This window comes from Halichoerus grypus, chromosome 13 (assembly GCF_964656455.1).
Source record: "Halichoerus grypus chromosome 13, mHalGry1.hap1.1, whole genome shotgun sequence".
In the NCBI taxonomy this organism is placed as follows: domain Eukaryota; kingdom Metazoa; phylum Chordata; class Mammalia; order Carnivora; family Phocidae; genus Halichoerus; species Halichoerus grypus.
Window position 1 is genome coordinate 36,916,729 of NC_135724.1, and position 27,510 is coordinate 36,944,238.

At 38.9% G+C, this 27,510-nt stretch overlaps 1 protein-coding gene across 4 annotated transcripts in view; it reads right to left on the minus strand.

Annotated features, from left to right (window-relative positions):
* MAPRE2 (microtubule associated protein RP/EB family member 2) overlaps positions 1 to 27,510 on the minus strand; it is a 152,881-nt gene that overhangs the window by 26,766 nt on the left and 98,605 nt on the right. For all 4 annotated transcript variants that reach the window (XM_078060434.1, XM_078060433.1, XM_078060435.1 and 1 more), the window contains 2 exons: positions 10,867 to 11,012; positions 7,809 to 8,022 (listed from right to left, as the gene is read on the minus strand). In XM_078060434.1, coding sequence (XP_077916560.1) covers positions 7,809 to 8,022; positions 10,867 to 11,012 — 360 coding nt within the window. The remainder of the gene's footprint in view (positions 1 to 7,808; positions 8,023 to 10,866; positions 11,013 to 27,510) is intronic.

Below are 27,510 nucleotides of genomic sequence, written 5' to 3' on the forward strand. Positions count from 1 at the left end.
TAAAATATGCATTTTAAGTACACTGTGAAAAGATAAATATATATATATATATATATATATATATTGTAATTCTTAGAGCAACCACTAAAAAATTAATGCAAAGAGATATAGTTAGGAAGGCAATAAATTAAGATTGAATGTACAGTATTTTTAAATTCCAGAATATGGATATAGCACCTAAAGCACAAGCAACAACAACAAATAAACAAGTGGGACTACATCAAACTAAAACGCTTCTGCTTTAGCAAAAGAAACCATCAACAAAGGGGAAAGGCAACCCACAGAATGGGAAAAGTATTTGTAAACCATGTATCTGGCAAGAGATTAATATCCAAAATACATAAAGAACTCATACAACTCAGCAGCAAAAAAAAGCAAATAACTCACCTTGATTAAAAAAAAATGGACAGAGGACCTGACCAGACATTTCTTCAAAGATATATGAAAGACCAACAGGTATATGAGAAGATGCTGAACATCAGCATTCATTAGGGAGATGTAAGTTAAAACCGCTATGAGCTATCACTTTACGCTGCTCAGAGTGGCTATCACCGAAAAGATAAGGAAGAACAAATGCTGGGGAGGATGTGGAGAAAGGGGCACCCTTGTGCTCTGCTGGTAGGGATGGAAATTGGTGCACTACTACAGAAGACCGTAAGGAGGATCCTCAAAAAATTAAAAACAGAACTACCATATGATCCATCAATTCTACTTCTGGTTATTTATCCAAAGGAAATGAAGACACTAACTCAGAAAGATATCTGCACCCTCATGTCAGTAGCTGAGACATGGAAACAATCTAAATGTCCATCAATGGATAAATTGTTGGACAGACACACAGAGAAGTATTTTTCAGCCATAAAAAAACAACAACAAAATCCTACCATTTGCAATAACATGAGTGGACCTTGAAGGCATTATGCTAAGTGAAATAGATCAGACAGAGAGACAAAGACTGTATGATCTCACGTGTGGACTCTCTAAAACAACCAACCAACCAAACTCAAAAAGAGCTTGCACTTGTGGTTACCAGAAGCAGAGAGCAGGGGGAGGTGAATTGCAAGAAGGTGGCCCAAAGGTACAAACTTCCAGTCGTAAGTACTAGGGATGTAATATACAACATGACGACTACAGCTAACAATGATGGATATCTACAGAAAAGTTGTTAAGAGAGTAGATCCTAAGAGTTCTCAGCACAAGGAGAGATTTTTATTTTCTTATTGTATCTATATGAGAAGATGGATGTTGGCTGAACCTACTGTGGTAATCATTTCACAATAAATGTAAATCAAACCATCATGCTGTATTCCTTAAAATCATACAGTGATATATGTCAATTATTTCACAATAAAACTGGAAAAAAAATAATAATCATAAGAAAACCCAGAAGACAACAGGAAAAGAGAAACAGGGGCAGCTGGGTGGCTCAGTCGGTTAAGCATCCAATTCTTGATCTCAGCTCAGGTCTTAATCTTGGGGTCGTGAGTTCAAGGCCTGTGTTGGGCTCCATGCTGGGTGTGAAGCCTGCTTTAAAAAAGGGCAGGGGGAAGAGAAACAGAAAAAACAGAGGGGGGCACCTGGGTGGCTCAGTTGATTAAGTGACTGCCTTAAGCTCAGGTCATGATCCTGGAGTCCTGGGATCGAGTTCCGTATCAGCCTCCCTGCTCAGCGGGGAGTCTGCTTCTCCCTCTGACCCTCTCCCCTCTCATGCTCTCTCTCAAATAAATAAATAAAAAATCTTAAAAAAGAAAAAAGAAAAAAGAAAAAACGGCTGCTCCGGGGCCGTTTGATCTTCTTGATATTTTTCAGGATCATGTCATGTAGAGTGACATATTGATTCCTTAGGTCTGATATGATGAGCCGAAGGCTGATATATTCTTTCTCATCAATCTCTGTCATGGTGCGGCGATAGTCCTCCACATGGGGATATTTAGCTATTTTAGAAACCAATTTGGCTCTTGTAATATAATATCTAGAAATCTGGTCCAGATAAGATGCAGCTTCACTCTCAACAGTTCTTAGTTCTGCAACTGTCTCCTCCTGAATGGAGACCCCGAAGTTGTTCCCATCTTCTATCCTGGGAATCAGGAGCTGTACCCACATTTTGACTATATTGCATTTCTCAATCAGCAGCCAGATCTCAGGTTTCACTTTCTCAATAATGTCCACTAGCTGCTGGTTGCTTTTTAGCATCCCATTGGCTCAGTTGATTAAGTGACTGCCTTAAGCTCAGGTCATGATCCTGGAGTCCTGGGATCGAGTCCCGTATCGGCCTCCCTGTTCAGCGGGGAGTTTGCTTCTCCCTCTGACCCTCTCCCCTCTCATACTCTCTCTCAAATAAATAAATAAAAATCTTAAAAAAAAAAAAAAAAGAAAAAGCGGAGGGGACAAGCAGAAAACAAATGATAATATTGGTAGACCTAAATGCAGCCAAATCAATAATTACATTAAATTGTAATGGACTGGATATTGCAATGTCCAGAGATTATGAGGATGAATAAAATTGCAAGACCCAATTATATGCTAAACAAGAGGCACACTTCAAATATAAGGTCAAAGACAGGCAGAAATTTAACTTATCATGGGGAAAGATACACCATGCAAACAGTAAGCATAAGAAAGGTAGAGTGGCTGTTTAGTATCAGATAAAATAGACTTCAAGACTAAGAGTTTTAACAAAGATCAAGAGGGACACCTCATAAAATATAACGGTCAACTCACTGGAATGACTTAATCATAAATACGTATGCACCTAATAACAGAGCCCTACATACAGGAGACAAAAATTGAGAGAACTGAAGGGAGAAAAGACAATTCCACAATCAATGTAACACCTTCTTCACAGCAATTGTTAGAACTAGACAAAAACAAAAATCAGTAAAAACATAGAGGATCTGAGTAACATTATCTACTAACTTGATCTAACTGATAGTTCTAAAACACTCTACAACCAACAACTGCAGAATACATATTCTTTTCAAGTGCATGTGGTACTAAGAGATACCATATTTTGGGCCATAAAATCAAGATCAGAACAAGGACAAAATCACTATAACGTGCTACATTTCACTGCCTCTCCTAAAAACACAAAACAGAACAAACTTCTTGGGAAAGTAAAAGTAACTCTTCTTTCCCCAAAGAAGGTGACAGGCAATGTTTACTTAGATCACAGGTAGTCAACAAATAAACCTATGAACAGCCTTAGAGAACCCAAATTAAAGACAACTGAGAGTATTTACATATTCATAGTTTTGGAAAAATACCGTTAGGATTTATTTACATCTACATTGAGGGATTTAAGTATGATTGTTCAAATCCTTTATTCTATTATACTTCTCAGGCTGCTTCCTTTTTGAAACCATCTAATATTTCTATTGATCTCATTTTAAGGCTGGAACACTCAAGTCCCTGAGGAAAAGAGAAAGCACAGACTCAATTTCCACAGCAACTCTAAATGCATCACACGGCATCTGTATATGAGAATTTGGTTTAAATACATTAATATATGTGAACTTGCAATGTGTCCAAGCTGTGGTTGCTATAGGAACCGCAACTTCAAATTTCCTTTTAAGTTTAGTAAGTGCTCATACTTAACAACTGAACCGCCCCCACCCCCCGCCGGCTATCTTGAGTTGCAGATAAGGCTCACTGCAATAAACTTATAAACATCATGACTCACAATGATATATGCACTTAACAGAGCTCTATCATTATGAAAATGTATATTTTAACACAGGCTCCTCGTTGGTAGATCAAAAGCAATTCAAGATGCGATTCTTCAAAATGTAGATAGAACAACTTGTCAGGCAGCCATTCACCCTCATGTGGTAGCCTCTGCTTTTGCGAAAGCTTACTGCAGTGCAGGTAAGTCACCCAACTACACACAGACACCAACGGGCTCTACGGCTTCTCTGAAGCTGCAGAAGGATATTTTGTGTCTCTACTGAAATGGCAGAAAAACCTAGCATATTCTCACAACAGCAGAATGCACCGAGTATTTGGAGTGCATCTATTTCATACAAAAGCAAACAACCCATGGAGCATGGCTATAGAAGTAGTCTGTATGATGAAAAAACTTTTGTTTTTTTGTCAATTTAGACCGTACTTAATTATCAACATGTGGAGGATCCATTCCATGATCATATTTCCACTCTAATATGGGCCCTTTACCACAAGATGCTCTGGAGCTTCTCCTTACTGCTCTTAATGTATTATAGTCAGGACATGCAAGTTACTTTTAATATTAGCCTAAGGAAATAACTGGGGAGAAAGATGCACTGCAAAATCCATCAAGTATCCCAAAGCAAAACGAAAAAATAAAGATGATCTCCTGCTTTCGATTATACCAGCCAGTGCTTATTTCCACTAATGCAGATGGTTGAGAAGTGACAAGGCTTAGAGGCAGGACAGAAATTACTGAATGTTACTGACACGGCATGACTGTCCGTTAACTGTGATCTAGATCTGAGAATTCCCAGAGAGCGTCATGACCCTCATACCTCAGCATCAAGCATGTTGCCTTCCATTTTGGGTGGACAAAATCGGACCTGTATATAAAGAAGATGGCGCTGAATGGGGTTTCACTTTAGAGACTGTAAGTCGTTCATGGGGGAGATGATTCTAAACAGAATCTTAAGAATTAGAGGGGAACTCTGAGTTTATCAGTTAGTACACGCTGGTGTCCCACCAATTCTGAGGGATATGGAGAGGCATGGAGCTATTTGATTCTATGATAAAACATTCAGGCTGCTGGGCTGTTTAGTAAGCTTTCTGAAGTTTTTTGGCTCCTCCTTTATACTGATGCTTATACTTTCTATTGCTGTCAGTGTAGTCCTTGCCCTAATAAGTTATGTGCTGAGACACCATATCCCCATGTTTGTTATACATTTTATATTATAGATTTTACAACACCTATTCTGACTCTTGGACGACATTTTGGTTTACCTTTTCTTGGCTGTATTCCCAAGAGCTGGATACATGACCTCAAGAAAAATGAGGTCTTACTGTATTTATAGGAGCCTTTCACCTATTATAGCTTTTAAAACAGTGTTCTATATGTGATGTATACCTTGCTATAATTTTTTCCACAGTATAGTTTTTCCATCCCACAATGTCCAAGAGACAGAACCTATTTCATTAAAAAGGGTATGACTGGCCTGACTTTTGAAAATAATCCTTTCTCCCTGATTAAGACCAATGCGGTGCACATGGTCAAGGTATTAGGAACACGAGTCTTAAGAACTACTACCTTCTGGAACATGAAAAACCCTATTTATTACCTGTTGACTTCAATGTGTTTCCTGAGCTGTGTCACCTGAGAGGTTAAGCTCTGGAAGAAATATATTTGTTTCAGGTTCATGGACATTCTATCAAAATAGCATGCGTTTCTCTGTGGCTTCCGTGACAGACCAATGGGGGACGTGCTAGAAAACAAGGCCAAGGCAGCACCACGAGCCGTGGTCTTGGGGGAGCAGGAGCAGTGGTGCCAATCCAAGGACACGCTGTGACTGTGGAAGAAAAACAAACTTCTGAGGCCTGTCCAATTTCACTACTAAAAAAACTTGGGGGGGGGGGGAGTGGCAGCTGAGTTTTAAGATGAATCTGTACATCATTAAGAGCTCTAGAAAAAGACCCTAAGATGAGAAATGCCAGGTGCCCTGAGTCTCCCCTCCCACCCATGTCCTCTTCCTCCATCTGCCCACCAAGTTCCCCACACTGGACAAAACACACCACTCTTCTTCTTTACCCCCATCTACCGCACTGATCAAAGTTTCTGACAAACTTAAAGGCCAATTTGAACTGCCGTAAATTTTTGTTCCCCAAAACTCCTTGTGGCTTTCTACCCAACCTCTCTCTAGCACTTGTTAAACTAAAAATAAAAATAAAATTCCCCTTCCTCTTTAAGTTTGTATCAACACCCTTGACCTCATTTTCTCCCTCCAGCTTAAGGGTCCTACTCCACAAATTTCCCCTCCTTTTTCCAACCATCAACTATTTCTTCTCCATGGACCTTTCTCTCATCTTACAAACTTGCCCATTGTGCCTTGTCCTAAAAGCAGATGAAAACAGATCAAGGACAACACCATGCTTCTTCCAATCTCACTTCTTGAGGCTGTCAGCTTTTCCCCACAACTCAACGTTTTTCCTCAACTTTTTCCCTAATGAATTTGGTGAAGGTGGAATGTACTCTTACTGTATGACTTTACCATTTGTGAGGTCATGCCCTCGTCCAGTCTCTGGAATCTAGGTTTATGCACTCAGCATCTTAACAGACCCGTTCTCTCAAGGATTATTCCTTACCTCCTGGGAGCCCGGTATCTTTGGCCTCTTTTTGGCCTTCATCCTATTTGATCTCTCCACAATTAATATTCGGCACTGCTGGTGATCCCTCTTTCTAGAGATTTCCTACTGTTCATTCTCTGATGCTCAGTTTTCCTAGTTTTTTCCCCTGATGTTCATGTCTTTTTTCTCAGCTTCCTCTTTTTCCTCTTGCTCCTTAAATGTACGTATTTCCAGAGATCTGTGCTTAGCTTAGTTTATTTTATATAAACTCATTCAATCTGTGGTTTCAAAGTTGGATTTTTATGCTATCCTTATCTCCTTCCTCCAATTCCTCCACCCACTCTGGGTCCCATCATTCCACTGAATGACCCTAAGTTGAGAAATCCAATGGGCTCTTCCAGTCCTCGTTTTACTTGACTCCTCCACAGATTGAGAAATGTCTCAGTTGGCCATTCTGTTCCCTACCTTCTGCTTCCTTGACGTGTCGTTCCCTCATTTCCTTTAATCTTTCTGGCATCTTCCCTGCTCTTGTGCAAACCCTTCCTTTTCTGCCCACTCAGTGTTAGAGTTCTTCAAGCCAGTCTCTCCCCTTCCCAGAGGGCTCACTTCCAGCTGCAATGACATGGATATCTGGAAGCCCCACAGATGGACCCCTCTAGCCTCTACAACATGCCTGTGTTATTCAGTATTAGTATTCTTCTAGCCACCTCTTATCCATTCTCATTGGAGGTGGGGCATAAATAAGGAATTTGTATTATTTACCAAATTAATGTGACTGATTTAACAAGCATGAGCACTGGTTTTTACGATGGAACAAGAGTTTCTGAGCATTTCATCATTTAACTGTCCAGTACCCCAATTTGTGTAATAATGACCACAACTGTACAAGAACACACTCCTGCTTGATAAAGTCTGTTTTTTATGGAAGGATGTTTATATCTTTGAAAGGTTTGATCCACAAAGGTTTAAAAGATTTTGAAGTTCTAGGTATTCATCCCCAATGACTTCACTTTTGGACCAAGTTGGATAAAATGAGGTCTTGCTGAATATTATCACATAAAAATTGGCACTGACTATATAGGAGATAGGATGCATATTTCATAACTTTCTTTTGAAAGATTATAGATTATTCATATTTAAAAGCATAAATTGGTTCATACCCTGATTTGTACTGACAGCAATTAAGCAGTAAAAATATTTCAGTTGAAATCTAAACAGACTTGGTATTTTTCAGAAAAACATACCAAGAAAATGAAATCGATCCCTGGAGTATGATCTTAACACACAGCTTGAATGATAAAAAGTGAGTAACTCTGCCTTTTTAGTAGTTTAAATCATGATCATTAGACTTACTATAGATAAGGCATGCTGGGAAGATAAGATGGTCAAATAGACAACAATAAAAATCATCCAGAGGCATAAAGAGACTGGCTGCTGGGAAGAATCAACCCAACACAGGAGAGCACAGATCAACCGGAGCCATTGCCCCGAAGGAAAGCAACTGTCAGCTTTCACTGTTCCCATACCTGCGGTGGGGGAGTTTGCGTGGTGAGACTTTTTCGGCAGGTTGAAGATCTGTTCGCCAGGGTCGGGGGGAGGAATTGCATCTTGCCCTTGCCGTGCTTCCACAGGGTCATATTCCTTCCCATCGTAGTTAGCATCATAGAATTTCTTAAACCACTGAATGAAATCCAGGTTGTCCTGGAAACGCCCTTTCACCAGCTTCTCCACTGGGATCACCTGCAATATAAAATCGCTGTGAGTCATGACCCTGTGTGTACTTAACACAACCAAAGGGTTCCCTGTAACTATTTCCTACGCGTCCATGATTACGGACTACTGGTCGCCCCACAGCTTCTTGGCCAGCTATGTTCTAAAAGTCACCTTTCTCCCCCCATCATATTAAAGAAAAGTTAAACTAAAATGCTGTAGGTGGTTCTTCTGAATTATTTCATACTTCTGAACAAATGAGATGAAACAAGGAATACCCTTAGCTGTCAAGAGGGGCTGATCCTCTTCATAATGGATTTAACTACTCAAGCATCTCCTTGCAAAAATGGGCCTGGGATGTGGTGCTCTTTCAAGATTGATGGATTTTCCCTCTTTCTTTCTAACCTTGCTCCAGTGGTGCTGGACTGAACTCCTGTTTATAGCTACCAGACAGTGTGAATGAGACTCAGATTGATGCAAACGTACACTTATCTAATGCTTCGTATGAAGCAGAAGAAACTTTCCTGTTTGTTGTTGTTGTTTTGTATTTACACACTACAGAGAGACAAGCATTAAGAACAACGGCCTGCAGGGCGCCTGGGGGGTGGGGGTGGGGCTCAGTCCGTTAGGCTGCCGACTCTTGATTTTGGCTCTGGTCCTGATCTCAGGGTCATGAGATCAGCTACACAGGAGCACCGCTAACGTGCCATGGGAGAGGAGAGGGACAGAAATGGGGGCTGCTTAAGGGAGTCCCTGAAGGCATTCTGCACTATATTCACCTCAACTTCTGAGACAGAGCTCGGCTTTTCATGGAGTAACTCTTTCTACGGCAACCTAGACAGCCAATAGATATTCCCTTTAGAGGAACTTTCAGAATCATGACAGGAAGAAATGTGGGGTGACTGATTAGCTTTACTTCAGTGGGCAGTTATTTTTGAAGGAAAATGGAAAAAAAAGGACTTAGTTATGCAAATTGTGCCGTTACCAGGTTCTGGCTTCCTCATTTTTGAGTGGGAATGCTAGCTGAATGTAAGCCATGAGAGCTACAAAGCTGGGGAGTGAGTCTGATCACTGGTACACAATTCAGACACAAACCCAGCATTCAAAGCACACAACTTCACTGTGTAATAATATGAACGGAAGCCATATAAATTAAATTTTCAGCAAGGCTTTTGCCACCTCAGGAGCTGGATACCACTGATATCCTAAAATGGATCATCAAGACCACTTAAAAAACAGAGAAAGACCTTAAGTATCAACAACCACTTGAAGGAAAAAAACAACTGAAGCATTTTAGGCCAGACATTAAACAAAATCATTAGCAATGGATTTTTCAAAAATGTTTTTGATGAAGCTAAAACTGAAAAGAACTCAAGTACGGAGCAAAATAAAGAGAAACTTTGGGAGGGGACCACATTTTTCGTGAAGACTCTTCCAGTCAGGGAGACTTGGATGCGGATCTCGCTCTCCTCCCAGACTTAGTGAAGTCTGCCCACACCGAAGAATTCCTTCCACACATGCACTTAATAGTTGACTTTTTATTGTGCCAAATATTTTCATGTTTTCTGATTTATAACTTTTGTTTATGCTGATACTGATTTTTAAGTGCCTTCTTAGGGAATAAGGCCCTTTAATTAACATGGTACTAGATTTTGTTTTCTGCCAAATGTTAACACTTAGAACCAGTTTTAGATGATGGTACTGCCTTAACTGTTCCAAGTAGGCACTTACTTCTATTGACTTAATTTCACACTCCCTATCAAAATGGAAGTTCTGGGGGCATAAGTTCAAAATCTGGGGTGGCAAGCAAATCTGCACACAGACACCTCCCACCTGTGTTACGCTCTGCCAAGCATGCACAGGGACCATTGCCTCTCCAAGGACCCTTGGGTGAAATCAGAGCATATTAAGCTAGAGAGGCCAAGAAAGATGATGAAGGCCAATCTCCCTGCACCAGAATTTTATATTCAACATTCTTAACAATGGCTCATCCACTCTCTCTGTATATGCTTCCACAGAAATATAGAGCTCCCTAATTTGTTACATAGCTACTTATGAGTGTTTTTCTTTTTGATCTAGAAGCATGTATAGAGAAATAAACCTATGAGTGGGTGTTTTACTTTTTGATCTAGAAGCATGTATAGAGAAAGGATACAAAAATGTATAGAGAAGTAATACTGTTAATTAGTAAGGAGAACCTATGTAGCTCTGGTTTCCAATACATATGGAAGGAGCTAATTGGAAATTAACCACAGCAAAGGACAAAGTTGAAAAGACTCTAAAAGGTTGAGCTGTTAGAGGTAGGTCTCTTGAAATAAAAATTCTGAGAAAACAAGCAGCAAAGATTTTAACATTTGGTAAGAATGCTTTGATTTAGGAAGATATTAATTACTTTAAAAATATGTACAGTTTAGCAAACTTTTCTCTTTTCCTTTAACCTAACAGTATTCACGTTTTTCATTTCCATGGCCTAGTTACTGCTACTATTGATGCCAAGAAAAGTTTCCTGTTTTTCCCATTTTTTTCTCTTCCCCTTATTCAAAATTCCTTTCTTCCCAAAGCTATTCCCTCTAAGAAATATATCCTAGATAATGACTATGGATTATATATATATTTGCATAACAGGAAGCGTGCAGAGACTGAGTGGACTTTAGCGATAGTCCTTTAGCTGTCAGTTGAGAGATTTCCTTAAATGAAAGCCTCCTACAAATATGGGAAGTGAGCGTTGATACTTTATGCTAGGAACAGACCCCAGACTACTTTGACAATATCAAGATATATACCATTGATACGTCTGGATTTTTTGCATTTTGGCACAAAAACAATTTTAAGGAAAGGCACTGCATTTTACGGAGGTGTAAGTTAGTTTCCTACCTTATCAACATTCATTCGCTTAAATGATGCTTGCAGAAGTTTAAAATTGTGAATATACTCATGCTCCAACTTTGCTTGAAATTTTACTTTCTTCAAACTAATGCAGCCTGGAAAGAGCATGTCCATGAACTGGCAATAGGCGGCTCCTGGAAAGAGAGGAGAAAAATGCTGAGGTAAGTCTGACTGTAGCCCTGTGTGACTGAGGACTTCGAGGCAGGGAAGAAGCCCCCAGCTGTGTGCTCCTCTCTCCTCCCTCATTCACTCAGGCTGGGAGCCGGAGGGGAAGGGACCAGGCCTCCGGGCAGCTCCGGCCACTCTCCCCATTCCTGGTCACTGCGGTACTGACGCTGTGTTCTCCAGAGCATCCCCACATTCCATGAACAGTGAACAGAAATACATTAACACCAAGGGAATCAGGGTAAGAATAACTCTTCTTAGCTTCGATCAGAAAAGAAGAAACATTTTTTCCTTCCGTCTAGATGCTACCTGCTCCAAGTCATCAAAATATATAGATGTAAGAGAAAAACAAAGTTTAAACACAAGAAAACTGCAAAACTTCTCATGAAGTGTGTAGCTCAAAAAAATATGCATGAAAATACAAATATGCTCAAGCTGTTTTATATCCACCTTGCAAAATGACTTAGGTGAAACTGGATAACTAAACCATCTAATGCCAAAAACATTGTATACCAATTTAATTCCAGGTCAGAGCAATGGGGTCCTATATTAACATGAAGGATGAAGACATGGAGACTCTGAAACTTACAGAAGTTGAGAGTCATGCTGTTTATGACTGAGGAATCAAAATAACAGAAATGTTCAATGAGTCCCCCGAGGAAATGGTTCTAGAAAAAAGGATTAGTAAATCTTTCATATATATATATATATATATATAAAAATATATATTTTTATTATTTTATGAAGAACTCTTACATCATGACAATTTCCACTAGAAAATCCCAGCGAGATGTTTACTGATTCATATCTTCTTAACAGTTAAGGCTACAGGCATTTAGAAAAGACATTCAAAGCCAGAATGATTATTTTTCTTTTACAAGGAGGAAAAGCAATTGAGCAGCAAGAATGAGAACAAGATGCCATTTCTGTGTTCTCTTTCCTTCTCCAGATCTCTTGGTCTGTTTCTATAATGTGCCAATGATGGCCTTTCTGGGACATGAAAGGCTCCCCTCATCCTCTGATATCAAGGTTTCTGTGAGAAGCTCTTTATTCCATTCGGGAGATTCACCTTTACATTGGAAGAAGCCAACTCACCTCTTAGGCCATAGATACTGAGCATCCTTTACTGAGATAGGAATCCAAGATCGAACACGGTGCCAGGGATCTAAGGGCTGCCTCAACAGGAAATGGTGAGGCAGCTCATGGTTCGTAGATAAGAGTATAAAGTAATGAACAATAGACCACAGTAAATATCACCTCCAGAATCTTTGCATCTGTGAGGTTTCCCCTTAGACACCAATACCCTGAGCACAAACTAGTTTATTCCTACTCAAGCAGATGGGCTCTCTTAAAAACAAAATAAGACAAAAAACACTGGAGGAGGTAAGAGAAACATCATGATCTTGGGGGGGCATTCTTACAGTCATAATTCAATTATTCAGGTCTTCCTTTTGAAGTGCCCCCACATGGAGCAAATTCCAAGAGCCATTTGAACAGTATTTTTACAAGAGATGGGGTTGTCTAAACATAACTGTCTCGTTACCCACTTTCTGAAGAGTTATTCTTAATTCTGTAGTGTTTAGCATAAATGTACTTATATAAGATCCAGATACCTATGTATTCTTACAAACTAACCAACCAATTCACTCACTTCCCAAATTTAAAAAGTAGTAACAGCTTTTGGAAAGAAAAGCAAACTTGAAATAGGGAGGAAAAAAGGAAAAACCATATCTAGTTCACCTAAAGAGAACCACTGTTAATGTTCTGGTATATACCATTTTTTTTTTTTTTTTTTTTAAATCTAACAGATTGATTCCCTTCTGGGTCATTAATGGTCTCTACTGACATTTTTAATGGGTGTCTGATTTTTATATCAGGCTAAGCAACTTTCCCAAACCAAGATTAGATAAATATTCACATATATTTTCTTCAAGTATTTTATGGTCTCGATTCACATTTACATTCTGAATTCATGTAGAATTTATTTTGGTCCATGACATAAAGGATGGCTCTAATTTTAGTGACTCCAAATGTTAGTGGGAATCTGTCATTTTTGGCACGCCCACATTTGGGCAACTTCCTGTCTGGGTTGATGCTCCCGTGCCTTGCCTCCCAGCACAGCACTGATGGTGAGCAGACATCCTTTTCCCCATCCCCAGCAGTAAAGATGCAGGCCTGTGTTCTGGGCTCTGCCTGGATCTCAGTCTTAATAATGACAGAAATACACAGGGACTATTAGAATTTAGTCATGGTGGCACTGGTGGGATCTAGAGTCCTGTGACAACAACACAGTGGCATCCTAGGCCAGCGGCACAAGGGAGGCTCTGTTCCCAGCTTCTGGCTTGATTTCCTATTGACTGAGCTACCAAATATTCTTCCTGTAAATGTGTCTCTGCTTAAGCTTGCCAGGATTATTTTTTGCTATTTTCATTGGCAAATGCCAACTGTTAAAGTCAGCTAGGCGTTGAACGTCATCATTTCATGAATAATCTGTATTTTTCCCACTGAGGAAAAGCATTAGCTTTACTATATATTGCTTTCCTAATACATGCATTTAGGTCTCTTTCTAGACTTAAATTTACTTTGGTCTGTGTCAGTGGTCATCAAATACTCTAATATATATTATTAACCGTAGAATAATTTCCCTTCTTCCTCAAAATTTAATTGTCTTAAATTTTATCATGCATTCTTTCCTTTCTATTTTTATATTTGTCATTCATGGCATATAGAAAACAGATTTTCTTTAAAAAAATTAGTCATTTACTAAATAACAGCTCTATTGAGATATAACTCACATATCAAAGTTCAATTTAAAGTACAGTTGACCCCTGAATAACATGGGTGCTAGGGGTGCTGACCCTCCCACACAGTTGAAAATCTGCATGTAACTTCTGACTCCCAAAAAAACTAAACTACTAATAGCCTACTGTTGACTAGAAGCCTTACCAAAAGCCTTACCAGTAACAGTCAACATGTTTTGTATGTTTATATGTATTCTATCCAAATACTGTTTTCTTACAATAAAGCAAGCTAGAGAAAATGTTAAGAAAATCACTAAACTACACTTATGACACTGTACTGTACTTATCTTTAAAAAAAATCCATATATAAATGGAAACACGCAGTTCAAACCCATGTTGTTCAAGGGTCAATTGTATACAATTCTGTGGCGTTGAAGGTATTCACAGAATCGTGCATCCATCACTACTATCTAATTCCAGAAGGTTTTCATTATCACCAAAATAAACTTCATACCTATTAGCAGCCACTCTCTCCCCACCCCCTTCCCCCGATCCTGGTAACCAACTGCTGATCTATTTTCTGTTTTTATGGATCTGCCTATTCTGGACATTTCATATAAATGAATCATAAATTATGTGGCCTTTGTGTCTGGTTTAACTTAGCAAAATCTTTTCAAGGTTCATCCATGTTGTGGTGTGCATCAGAACTTTGTATTCCTTTCTATGGCTTAATAATATTCTATTGTGTGCATATACCACATTTTATTGATTTACTCATCAGCTAACGAAAGTTTGGGTTTTCACTTTTGGCCTGTTATGAGCAATGCTACTATGAACTCTCGTGTACAAGATTTTGTGTGGACTTAAGTTTTCAGTTCTCTTGGGATATGGTACACCTCTATGTTTAACATTTGAGGAACTGCCAAACTGTTTTCTATTTTACATTCCCACCAGAAATGTATGACGGTTCCAGTTTCTCCACATCTTCACCAATCGTAATTGTCTTTTTGATTCTAGTCATCCTAGTCAGCGTGAATTTTGATTTGATTTCCCTAAAGACTAAGAATGTTAAACATCTTTTTCATGTTTTTGGCCATTTATAGATCTTCTTTGGAGAAATGTTTATGCAAATGCTTTGCCCATTTTTAAAGTGAGTTATTTTTCCTTTAATTGGTGAAAGTTTTTTCTACATTTTAGGGACAAGTCTCTTATCAGGTATCTAATTTGCAAATACTTCCTCCTGTTCTGTGGATTGTCTTTTTACTTTCTTGATAGCATCTTTTGAAGCACACATGGTTTTGCTTTTTTTTTAAAAATTTTATTTATTAGAGAGAGAGAGTGTGTGCAAGCGGGGGGTAGAACAGGTAGAGAGAGAATCCCAAGCAGACTCCTCACTGAGCACGGAGCCCTACCTGGGACTCAATCCCACAGCCCTGAGATCAAGACCCAAGCCGAAATCAAGAGCTGGATGCCTGACCAACTGAGTGGCCCACGCACGCAATACACATTTTTACTTTTGATGAAGCACAATTTTTTTTTTTGTCACTTGGGCTTTTGTCATTTCTAATAAACCCCTGCTTAATCCAAGATCATAATGATTTACACCTACATTTTCTTCTAAAAGTTATATAGTTTTAGTTCATACATTTAGGTCAGTGATACATTTTGAATTATTTCTTATATATATAGGTGTAATGGTGGGTCTAATTTCGTAATTTTGCATGCAACTATCCAGTTGTCCTGGCACCATTTGTTGAAAAGATTATTACTTTCCATTCAATTGTCTTAGCACTCTTGTTGAAAATCAATTAGTTCTCAATGTATGGGTCTATTTTTGGGCTCTCAATTCTACTTATATACCTATCCTTATGCAGTAATAGTCTTGATTACTGTAGCTTTGTAGTCAGTTTTGAAATCAAAAGCAGAAGTCCTCCAACTTTGCTTTTCCTTTCCAAACAGGTATTCTGGTTTCCTTGCATTTCCATATTAGTTTTAGGATCAGCTCAACAATTTCTGTAAAAAGGCAGCTAAGATTTTGATAGGGATTGGACTGAATCTAGAGATTTGGAAAACATTGTCATCTTAACAATAGTTAGTCTTCCAATCCATGAACATGGATGTCTTTCTACTTAATTTCTTTCAATGATGTTTTCTAGTTTTCAGTATATAAAGCCTTCCACTTTTAAATTTTTATTTTTTTAAATGCTATTGTAAATGGACTTGTATTCTTAATTCTGTATTTGGATTGTTCATTGTTAATATACAGAAATACAACTGATTTTTGGGTATTGATCTTGTATACCCTGCAACCTTGCTTAACTCATTTTTCAGTTAATAGTTTCTTATTGGTGCTTAGGATTTTTTTTCACATACAAGATCATGACACATAAACAGGGAAAATTCTTTCTTTCTAAACTGAATGCTTATTTTTCTTGCCCAATTACCATGGCTTAAACCTTAAACATTTAACAATGCTGAAAAAAGTGCGGACAGTGAACATCCTTGTCTGGTCTTGGGGGGGAAGCATCCAGCTCTTCACCACTAAGTATAATGTTAGCTCCAAGTTTCTCAGATAGCATTATCAGATTGAGGAAGTTCCCTTCTATTTCCTTTAGTATTTTTTAAAATAAAAGGGTGTTGAATTTTGTCAAATGATTTTTCGGCATCTGTTAAGATTATCACATGGCTTTTGTCCTTTACTCTATTAAATGATGTTTTACATTGGTTTCTTTAATCCCATTTGATCCAACCTTGCATTAATCTCATTTGATCATGGCACATAATCCTCTTTATATGTTGCCAGATTCATTTTGCTAGTACTTTGAGAAATTGTGCTATTCATAAGAGATACTGGTCTGTAGTATCTTTGGTTGGGTTGATACTGGCCCTCACAGAGTAAGTTGGAAAGTGTTTCTTCCTCTCATGTTTTGAAAGGATTTGAGAAGGACTGGTGTTAATTTTTTTTTTTTTTTTTAGACACTTGGTAGAATTCACAATTGAAGTCATCTGGGCTCTGGCTTTTCTTTCTGGGATTCTTTAAAAATTACTAATTCCATCTCCTATTTATAGGTCTATTAAGAATTTCTATTTTAAGTTTCAGTAGTTATGTCTTTCTAGGTGTTTATCCATTTTATCTAGGCTATTTGGTTTTTAAACATTCATTTTCTAACTCATGAGTTCTTTTTTTTTTTTTTAAAGATTTAATTTATTTGACAGAGAGAGACACAGTGAGAGAGGGAACACAAGCAGGGGGAGTGGGAGAGGGAGAAGCAGGCTTCCCGCTGAGCAGGGAGCCTGATGCGGGGCTCGATCCCAGGACCCTGGGATCATGACCTGAGCCGAAGGCAGACCTAACTCATGAGTTCTAATAAATTCACAGTTGTTTCTCTTCAGTTTCCTAGAGACAAATAATACATAAAATGATACTTTTTTGTAATATATTTTTATGTATGTATATATGCTTATATATATATACTTTTTTTCTTTAGTGAGACTATCTCCTGTTCTTCCTTTAAGTCTGTTATTGGCCACTGATTTCTGATATTGTGGAAATATTTTTTCTGAGTTTTACCAACAGCGATACCTGCCTTTTCAGCAACCATGAAAATAAAAATGTTTTCTCCTTTGATCTATTAACTGATCAATCACATTCCAGATTTCCTAAAGTTGAATCACCTTTGCATTCCTGGTTGAAGTCCCAAGTGGGGATGTTTACTAAGTTTTTATTACAGTACTGGTTTAGATTCACAGATGCTTTATGATTTTTGCACCTATACTCATGAGACTGACTGCAACTTTGTGTGCTTTTGTTCTGTTTATGATTCTTTTAAGTTTAAAAAATATGTTGGGAACATTTTCCTATTTCTGAGGGTCTAAAAGCTTGTGCAGTAAAGTTAAAAAAAAAAAATTTTATTAGATTGCCAATGGCACAGTTTACTCTCTCTATACCGTCAGCTTTTCCCACCTCTATGCTTTCAGAACCACATGAGCAAACAAGCAGAGTCATTTTTATCCAATAGGCAATGTAGAAAGAGTAGATCATATTAGCATCTCCAGTAAATGGTACACTATATGATCACTTCAGGTATTCTATCATAGGTCATATTTTCTAGAGTCAAAGGAACCCCTGAAAATTTTAAAGAAATAGCTTATTGACTTTGGGAACTATGCTTAAGATTAGTTGTGACTGCCCCTGGGTATGTCCGTCTAGGTATTTTCAACTTCCAGTTCCCCAAATCTCTAGTGCCCAAGAGACATCATGAAAAGAATACTTTAAAGTTAATTGTTGCTACTAAGAACATGGTCAAGAGTTCCTGTTGGGGCAGGAAACTATAACCACGGCATAACTTGAATAAGGCTGTTGTATTCCAGTATCTATCAAAGGTGAACCCTCCAGCTGTGCTCTACATCACATCTCCTCTCACCTTCTCACTGAAGTCGTGGCTCCAACTACCCTCAGTCTCTCTTGCAGTGTCAATTTCTCTATGCTCTAGTACCATCTGACTTTATCCGAAGTGACTCTCCATCATGTCATCCTGTTTTAGGTCTATTTTATTAATTCTTATATTGGTCTGTGGTTTCTCTTCCCCTCACTGCAATGTAAATTTTAAGAGCGTTTACACTTCATCTGTCTAGCTTCCTTCTGTAAGGAAGCCTTTAATACAGTACGTGGCATAGGGTGTCCTTTAATATCTGGTCAACAAATCAAGGTTTACAGGTTGTAGCAGTCGAGTCCCAACAAAGGCTGGTTGATAGTAAAATTCTAGTGTTACCAAAGTCCCAAACAAGAGTACAGGAAGAGTTGTTATATATTTTAAGAATTGATAGGGTAAAAATTAACAAGCAATCTAAACTAAGAACCACCCTGGAAACTAAGTTTGCAGAAAGGTGAAAGATAAGCCTCAAAAGGCTAAATATAATACACTCTGGTAAGAGCAATCCAAATTGTAGGATGTTGTGCTAATATTAACAAGATTATGATGGGCCACGCTCTGAGCCCATGAACTCAAGGTATTCTGCAGTCATGAAGGTCAACAAGTTTTGAAAATGATCAGGAAATAGAAAAAGGAAAATATTCTTTGTAGAGTGCCATGCTATGCCTGCACCTACAGCCATAAGAATGGCTGCAGTTGTTATACATCAGAAGTGACGTAATGGAGCTAAAAAGTTTGGGGACAGGATCCAAAATGACTAGGTGAGGCACTGTATGAAGGCAGAATTAAAAAAATGAATTCTTATACTCCAAAGATTCAAGGATATAGGATTTTAGTCTATGGAATCATGAAAAGCATGAGAAGACAATCTCATTTCTACCAGATTCCAGGATTTGACATTACATTAATATCAGGATAAACTGACATTTTTAAAGGGAAATGTCCAGATAACAAAAAAGGAAATATTAATTTATAGATTATGCCAAGAAGTAAGAAATGAAAATACCCATGTTTATGTAAAATCTGTTAAAGCTTTCATGTCTATTTTTAACATTCGGAACCTCACCAGGATACTTTCATCACCACCACCCTATTTTACAGATTTGGGAACAAAGTTCAGAAAGTCATCCAGCTAATAAAAATAACAGAAGTGGAATTTATACTCTGACCTGAACTTCAATTTCCTAAATATGCTCATATGTTCATATGCTGCTTCTAGGAAATTACAACTGAAAATTCAAAGTTTAGAAATTTTTCTAGATTATAATTTCGTAAGAAGTCACAAAATAAACTGCAAGAGAACATATGAACTTTTCAGACTGAGGTCGGGGTGGAGAACCAGCTATACATTTCCTCTTCACAGGACAATCCTGGGCTGGGGAGATAGTTCATTTGTCTGTTCCTGTGTCATGATTTCAAATTTCAGTATATATACATGTGTAAGAATTTAGTTTTACATATTTATGTAATGTATATAATACATATATAATATTATTGTCAGAATCCAAAATCTCCTAGCACTTTCCCAGAAATGTGACATCTGTGGAGAAGACATTAAGCTATATTGGGTTTTGCCACAGAGAGCTACTCAAATTGCCCATCTGATGTTCTCACAGGCCAAGGAACTATTACACAGAAATGTCTGTATCACTGGATTCATTTACAACTTTCTACCATCTTAGGTGGTATTGATGAAGGGTCAGAAGAATGACAACCGTAATTTGCCGGACACATCCACACAATTGTATCTTTCTTTACAGGTAAATGATTTGTGACAAAGCTGCTTCTCTCAAGCTAGTACCAAACAGGACCAGGAAGTGGGCAGAGGAGGATAGAGAACTGAACTTTTGGTCCTTGGATCTAAGCCTTAATCATCCCGAACGGACTGTGACAGGTCATCATACTTTTCTAAGACAGCAGTATTCCTATCTGCAAAACGTCAGGTTTGGATACATCTCTAAACTCTAAAATTAGATGATTCTCTAATTCTCTACCACCAACTTCTCTTTTAAGGGATACTTGATATTTCTGCTAATCAGGATACAATAATGCTTCATTCTCATATGACTGAGACTTTGGCCAGCGTGCTTACTTCTAGCTGTCACCATCTCTTGTCGTAGTTGCTGGAAGAGACACTAGGGACACAGCTGTGTCCGGAGTACTACTCCCGGGGGCACACACGCCCCTTCTGGATTACAGCCCTTCCATGCATTCCTCCTTGAGCTGCTGACATTTACACACTCAGCAACAGAACTCTGTGTTCTGTCACCTTCAACATTTGAATTAATAAAGATCCTTCCTACTGGAATATTGTTTTTACAGAATAATCAGGATCATTCCAGCTCTATTTTTGCATTTAGCCCTGTCATTCCTTGATCTGGTATGACTGCAGAACCATGTCTGTAACTAAAGCTCTCTCCTCCAGTTGAAGGCAGTATTCTATTCCCCTTTGGGAAATCAGGGCTTCTTAACAAGGGAAGTGAGGCTGCAGAATACAGGGTCACAGATTTCCAGGACATCAGCAGAAATCTCCCTACCTACACAAACGCAAGGCTTGAAGAGCTTAATGGCAACTGTGAAATAATGTTTTGAAACATTAACATCTTAAAGGAATTCAAAATCCTCAAGTTCAGCTGCATCTTCCTAGTCCAACAAAAATACGATGAAGTTAGTAGTAGCTCTGTTTTTGTTTTTATAGGCATCTCCCATATTCCTGGCACGAACAGCAGCTTGATAGCTTCGGTTACCACGGTATTATTTAATGTCGTTAGAGTGAACTTAGGACACTGTCTCTTTCACCTGCCCCGAGTCACACACACAAAAATAAAGATCCAGAGCGCAGAAATCTAGCTTCGACTGAGCTTGTGCCCTGGAATTCCCACGGTTCTCAACTGAGCTTCCTGCTCCTTCCCACTGTTTGGAGTTATGTCAAACTTCCTATTCATATTTTAAACAAGTCCCAAAGACAAGTAACTTTCAAACTGATTTCATAAAGAGGACAAGGAGTAATAACCAGCAGGAAGATTTCAACCCCCGCAGACATAGACAGAGCAGGCTTATATGAATTGTGCAGCGTGCTGAAAAGCACCCCATCCTTTCCCTTCTCCATATACAGAGTAAGCTGTCAAAGGACATTTTCATCTCTTCCTTTACAGAGAAAGAAATGTACCAGCATTCACTGTTCAGGCAGACGGATTTCTAAGAGCATCAGCGGATATATTACAAGGCCTTGCCAAACTATGTGGTTTCGGGTCTCATCTGATAGGTACACTCAGGTTTTTACCAATTCAGAGGATACAAAACCTTTTGAAGCATCTTACAAGTTCCAATTATGAAATAAGTAATAGAAATGACAAGTGCAGCACAAGAAATATCATCAGTAATATTTGTATGGGCAACAGATGAACTATACTTACCATGGTGATCATTTCATAATGTATATAACTGTTGATCACTGTGTTGTATGCCTGAAACTAATATTGTAGAATTTCAGTAAAAAAATAAAAAATTAAAATTTTGTAAGGCTGCAGCAAATTGCAGTTAAAGGCACTAACGTTCTGTGCTTATAACCTGCCTTTAAGAAGCAAGAATACTTTTCATTTTTATTTTTATTAAAGATTTATTTTAGAAAGACAGAGAGTACGTGTGAGCAGGGGAGGGGCAGAGGGAGAGGGGGAGAGAGAGTCTCAAGCCGACTTCCCGCTGAGCGCAGAGCCTGACACAGGGCTCCATCTCATGACCTGAGCCGAAATCAAGAGTGAAACGCTTAATCGACTGAGCCCCTCAGGCACCCCATGAAGCATGAATACTTTTAAAAAGGTAATGTTAACTTTAAATTGGATTTTTACTAAGAAAATTGCAGAGCAGTGTTAAAAGTGAGATATGTCATTAAGAAAAAACTGATCAGATATTAAGATTAGTATACTGAGTTGATTTAAAAGTGCTTCCAAAAAATCATGGAAGTACCTCTGAAACAAATAATGCAATATATGTTAAGAAAGAAAAAAAGAAGAAGAATGTAGCAGGAAGGGAAGAATGAAGGGGGGGAAATCGGAGGGGGAGAAGAACCATGAGAGACAATGGACTCTGAAAAACAAACTGAGGGTTCTAGAGGGGAGGGGGTTGGGAGGATGGGTTAGCCTGGTGATGGGTATTGAGGAGGGCACGTTCTGCATGGAGCACTGGGTGTTATGCACAAACAATGAATCATGGAACACTATATCTAAAACTAATGATGTAATGTATGGGGATTAACATAACAATAAAAAAATTTATTTAAAAAAAAATCATGGAAGAATAAAGAATATTTTTCAAAAGGAATGTCAGTGGGGCAAAAATCTACATATGAAATAGCCCTTAAGATTTAGGTATCAGTATTTTTAGACAAAAGGTAAATTTTAGAGCAATAATTAGAGATTATAATGGATAGAAATCTACAATACACAGAAGAGAGCTGATATCTTACCAGTGATATTTGGAAAATTTTTGTAGAAACTTTTGTAACTCTCAGTTGAAAACAAGAATATAAAGACACTGAAATATAACTGGACTATTTCTAGTTGGGTTTTTTTTTTTTTTTTTTCAACTAAATGGCAATTACCCTATAACTTGTCATCTTATATTTTAATGCTTTTAGGAAAAAATACGAAACTTCAAATATGCCTGTTGATAGAAAAAGATTCAGCCAATTAAAAGAAGTGGGAGGTGAAGAATTATCTTGTTGGTCTGAAATACTTCTCTTTAGGGGCCCCTGGGTGGCTCGGTCTGTTAAGCATCCGACTCCTGATTTCGGCTCAGGTCATGATCTCAGGGTCATGAGTTCGAGCCCAGTGATGGGCTCTGTGCTCGGCGTGGAGTCTGAGGATTCTCTCCCTCTCCCCTGCCTCTGCTCTCCCCATCTCGCACACGCCCGTGTGTGCGCTCGCTCTCTAAAATAAATAAATCTTAGAAAACAAACAAACTTCTTTTCATCTGCTAATTGACAAACCAGTGCTGGCAGCCTGGTTTCACTTCTAGCTTCTAACCCCAGTGATTTCCTTTAGGGTAATGGGCTCAAATGTTACCACAACAAGCTGTCTGACCCATCCAGCTTTGTACTGAGAGATGTGGCTTCTGCACCGGCATCAGGAATGAAGGAAGTAGAAGCACCTGGAGCACAGGCAGGCATGGTGTACAGGACAAAAGGTCACTGGCTTCCGGAGAGTCTGATACTGAAACTGGCAGCGAGATGTCCCAACGGCTTGACTCCCGGAATAGAACCAAAGTTAGAATTTGGCATTCCAGACAGAGGAGAAAAGGAAGCACAAAACGCCTTTCTTACAAATGAAACAAGTTAGAGAGGTACCTATGAAGCCCATTCTGAAGGAGTCAGTTTTCTTATTAGGGTCATCAAAACAAACTTCTATAAAGCTGTGACCTCAGGGGACAAAGTCTCTCTACATGTGCACTTGGTGTTTTCACACTGTTTTGTGTTACCTCCTCTACTTTGGTGGACAATTTTTTTTAAAGTGTTGAAATTACATGACTAGGTAAAAAGGGAAGATTTTAATTATGAAAAGCTTGAGGAGGTGGCCAGATCCTGGAAAAAATGGATTTTGTTTCTAATTTTTTGGTTATGCTAAAGAAATGCCTGTCTGTAGGTGACATACAGGGATGTCCCTTTATTAATCAATGAAAAGCCAATAAACCAACAATACTTATTGAGGACTTGGATTTTACTTAAAGAAGTAACTTAGTTTTGAGAGATCAGAGAAATAGGAAAACCTGCAAACACACAAAACTAGAAGTGCTCAAGGATATGGCAGAGACATGTAAATCTAAAGGCATTAGTTCAAAACGTTGCCTGAGAAAAAGCCAAGAAAGAGTAATCAATATTCTCAAACAGATTAAGTCAAGTTCAACTTGCATGGTCATTTCTGCTCCTCAAGGAGCTTAATACATCTAATGTTGAGGTTTTAAGCACTCAATGACCTTAAGACTTTGTAGAACTCTGAACACTGAAAACAGGGAGAGCTCATGTCTGGAAGAAAAGGAGGAAGGTGGCATTGGAGATGGCCCACTAAGAAGGCATTCCAAGCCAAGAGGGAATTAGGACATTTGGTGAAAGATGATTTAGGGCAAATGTAGGGTAAGGGCAGGGGGCCATGGGGGTAGATGCTGGAAAGACTGGTTGTAGCAACTGCTCAAAGCTTTAAAAGACAAGAAGAGAAGCAACTTAATTTGGTAGATAGTGGAGAGCCAATGCTTATTTCTGGGCACAAGTGTCTTTATAGAAAAATGCCTCAAGTATGCCATTTTTTAAAAAGATTTTTTCTTTTGAGAGACAGAATGTGAGCACGTGAGTGGGGGGGGCAGAGGGAGAGGATCTCAAGCAGACTCCCTGCTGAGCACAGAACCCAATGTGGGGACTCGATCCCATGATCCTGAGATCATTACCTGAACTGAAATCACGAGTCGGAAGCTTAACCAACTGAGCCACCCAGGTGCCCCTAAAGTACACCATTTTTAAGCTCCAATTTTTAGGACATATCTATTTTAAGGGAAAATGAGATTAATGGCGAGAGACCTAAAGCCTATGTATTCCTCCCAATTTTTTTTTTTTTTAAAGATTTTATTTATTTATTTGAGAGAGAGAGAATGAGAGAGAGCACATGAGAGGGGGGAGGGTCAGAGGGAGAAGCAGACTCCCTGCCAAGCAGGGAGCCCGATGTGGGACTCGATCCAGGGACTCCAGGATCATGACCTGAGCCGAAGGCAGTCGCTTAACCAACTGAGCCACCCAGGCGCCCATCATTCCTCCCAATTTCTCATGGAATATCTACTGAACCATTGCCTGTATCACTCTACCAACAGTTCATGCTAGGCCACCATGTGAACTCTCGGTCTCATAGCTGACGAAGCAGCTTTTTGTATAGTGTAAGATGCAGTGGTGTGAATTGACCAGAACAAACCCACAGTCCACTTCTACGCAATGGACCACTCTCTACAGTTGCTCTTTTTGTGGCTGAGGTCACTGTCCCTGGGACTGGGGGCTCTTCTTAGATCTACGTTACTTCACCTGTTCTCCAAGGCTTACAGGTGACAGCTCCTTACCACTGCCCCCCATCAAGTGCAGTCCACCAGCCCTCACCAAAGCCAGTAACACCCTCTACTTGCCACAAGTAGAGCATTCCATTCCCCCCAGCTCCCAGAGAAGAGAGCTGGGGGCCAGAGAAAGCCCAGAGGGCCAGGGGTCGTATCAAAAGAAGCCCCCAACACTTCTAGAAGAACCACCATTTAACATGCATGCAGATGGTGAGACATGAGAGAATATTCTTCTATAATGAATTGTTTTCTTTATATTTCACAGGGGTATCCCACAACACGTTGCTTTTCTAAGCACGATTCTAGTATTATGAGAAATCTAAATCAGTATGAGGAATGCATGAGTATTTACTTCAGGGATTCAATTATACGACCACAGGGGAAATTAAAAAAAAAAAAAAGGAATTAAAAAAAAAAGCAGGAAAGGAGTTTTTTTTTAAACATCAGATTTAAACACAATTACATATAATTTTAGAGTTGACATACACATTTTCATTAGAATGTGGCTCCTTATTCAGTTTCCTCAAGTTCTTCTGTGAATTGTCATACAAAGTAATCTAGAAGAAATCAAAGTGGAGAACAATCTTCTTATGGAGAAGAGAAACTGCAGGAAATCGTGTTGGCATGAGTTTCCTATGTACATGCTTCTTACTGTCAAATAATTTGGTCATAAAAGCTGATGAGTGTTAATACTTGGGCAAGACCAAACCTCTGGAAGGGAGGGAATAAATGCAGAGAGGTAATTTGCAATCTGTCCGAATTACGTAATGGTTACAGGGTGGAAAAAACCCAATCTGCAGAGCTGCGGTGTAGAGTTGCCAAGCAATTCAATTGTTTTTCCAGGTATGCAATTCTAACATGCCCAAGCATTTGACAGCGACTCTTGACACTCCTTTTGTATAGTGTCTACATGGCTGATAAACTGTACATTTAAGAACATAATTCAGAAAAAAATAGGTTAGAAAAAGTACTTTTCTTTGAAGAACAGGAAAACTTAAGCTACTTGGCTTGATTTTTTTTTTTTTAAATAACCTTTTTTTTTTTTTAAAGTAGGAGCTCAACATGCGGCTTAAACTCATGACCCTGAGATCAAGACCTGAGCTGAGACCAAGAGTTGGAGCTTAACTGTCCCAGCCACCCAGGCACCCCACTGGCCTGATCATCTTAATTGTGTGAAAACTCGACGGCCTGCTAATGTTTCAGATGTTCCCATACACAAAGTGCCCCTTAGTGTTAGAGGCCATCTGAATGGGGAGATCGGCTGGATGTCTACTTTCGTCTAGGGATTGGTTCCACCCTTGCTTTGTATTCAGGGAAGCTGGAAGAAAAGGAATCTGAAAGATCTGGATCCAAGTATGAAGGAGAAATGAACAGGTTTCCACTGGGTATGATCTGTATTGTTTTTATGTAACTGTATTCCCAGATCCTAGCCCATCCCTGGACACAGTAGGAATTCAATAATTATCTGCTGACTTCAGGGACACAAAGCTGTATGTTACAACATCAAAAGGACATCTAAACGGTACCTTTACTCAAAATCTCCATCTTCCTCTTCTTGGCCTGAATCTTAACCACATTAAAAAACCTAGTTTGAATAGCAGTTCAATTAAATTATGCTTCATAAATATTTATTCACCATCCACTAAATTTGCATGGCTGTTTGGCCAAAGACCCAAATAAGGCTAAGACAAGAACCTTTTCTAGACTAAAATAATCTTTGAATACTACAGCATTTATTACTTGAAACATTGCTGTCCCTCTTCTGCTGCCTTGAATCTTTATGTCCCAGTCTTATGCACACATGTACATGCATAAAACACTGCATCTTTTCTCTGCCTTCAGCAAACATTTTCTGCCTAAAATGTCCTTTTGATACTTTTTACACTTGTATAGAAAATTCTCATTCTTTAAAGGTTAGTCTAAATAGCACTTCCTCTATGAAGTTTTCCTATTCTTTGCACAGAATGAACTATTTCACTATAATGGGTATGGCAGCCCCGAAGTGGGTTGACTTATATTTTAATTAGCTGTCTCTCTCCTAATTGACTGGTAACTCATTAAGACTGGAGGTGGTATCCAACCCACCTTTCTACTGTGTTAGCACAGTGTCTACTACAACTATAAAACTGACAGCTCCAGAATTTCTATCTGCCTGGAGCTGGGAAACAGGTATGGGAATAAGGGGACAGAACTGGATGGGAAATGGGGGA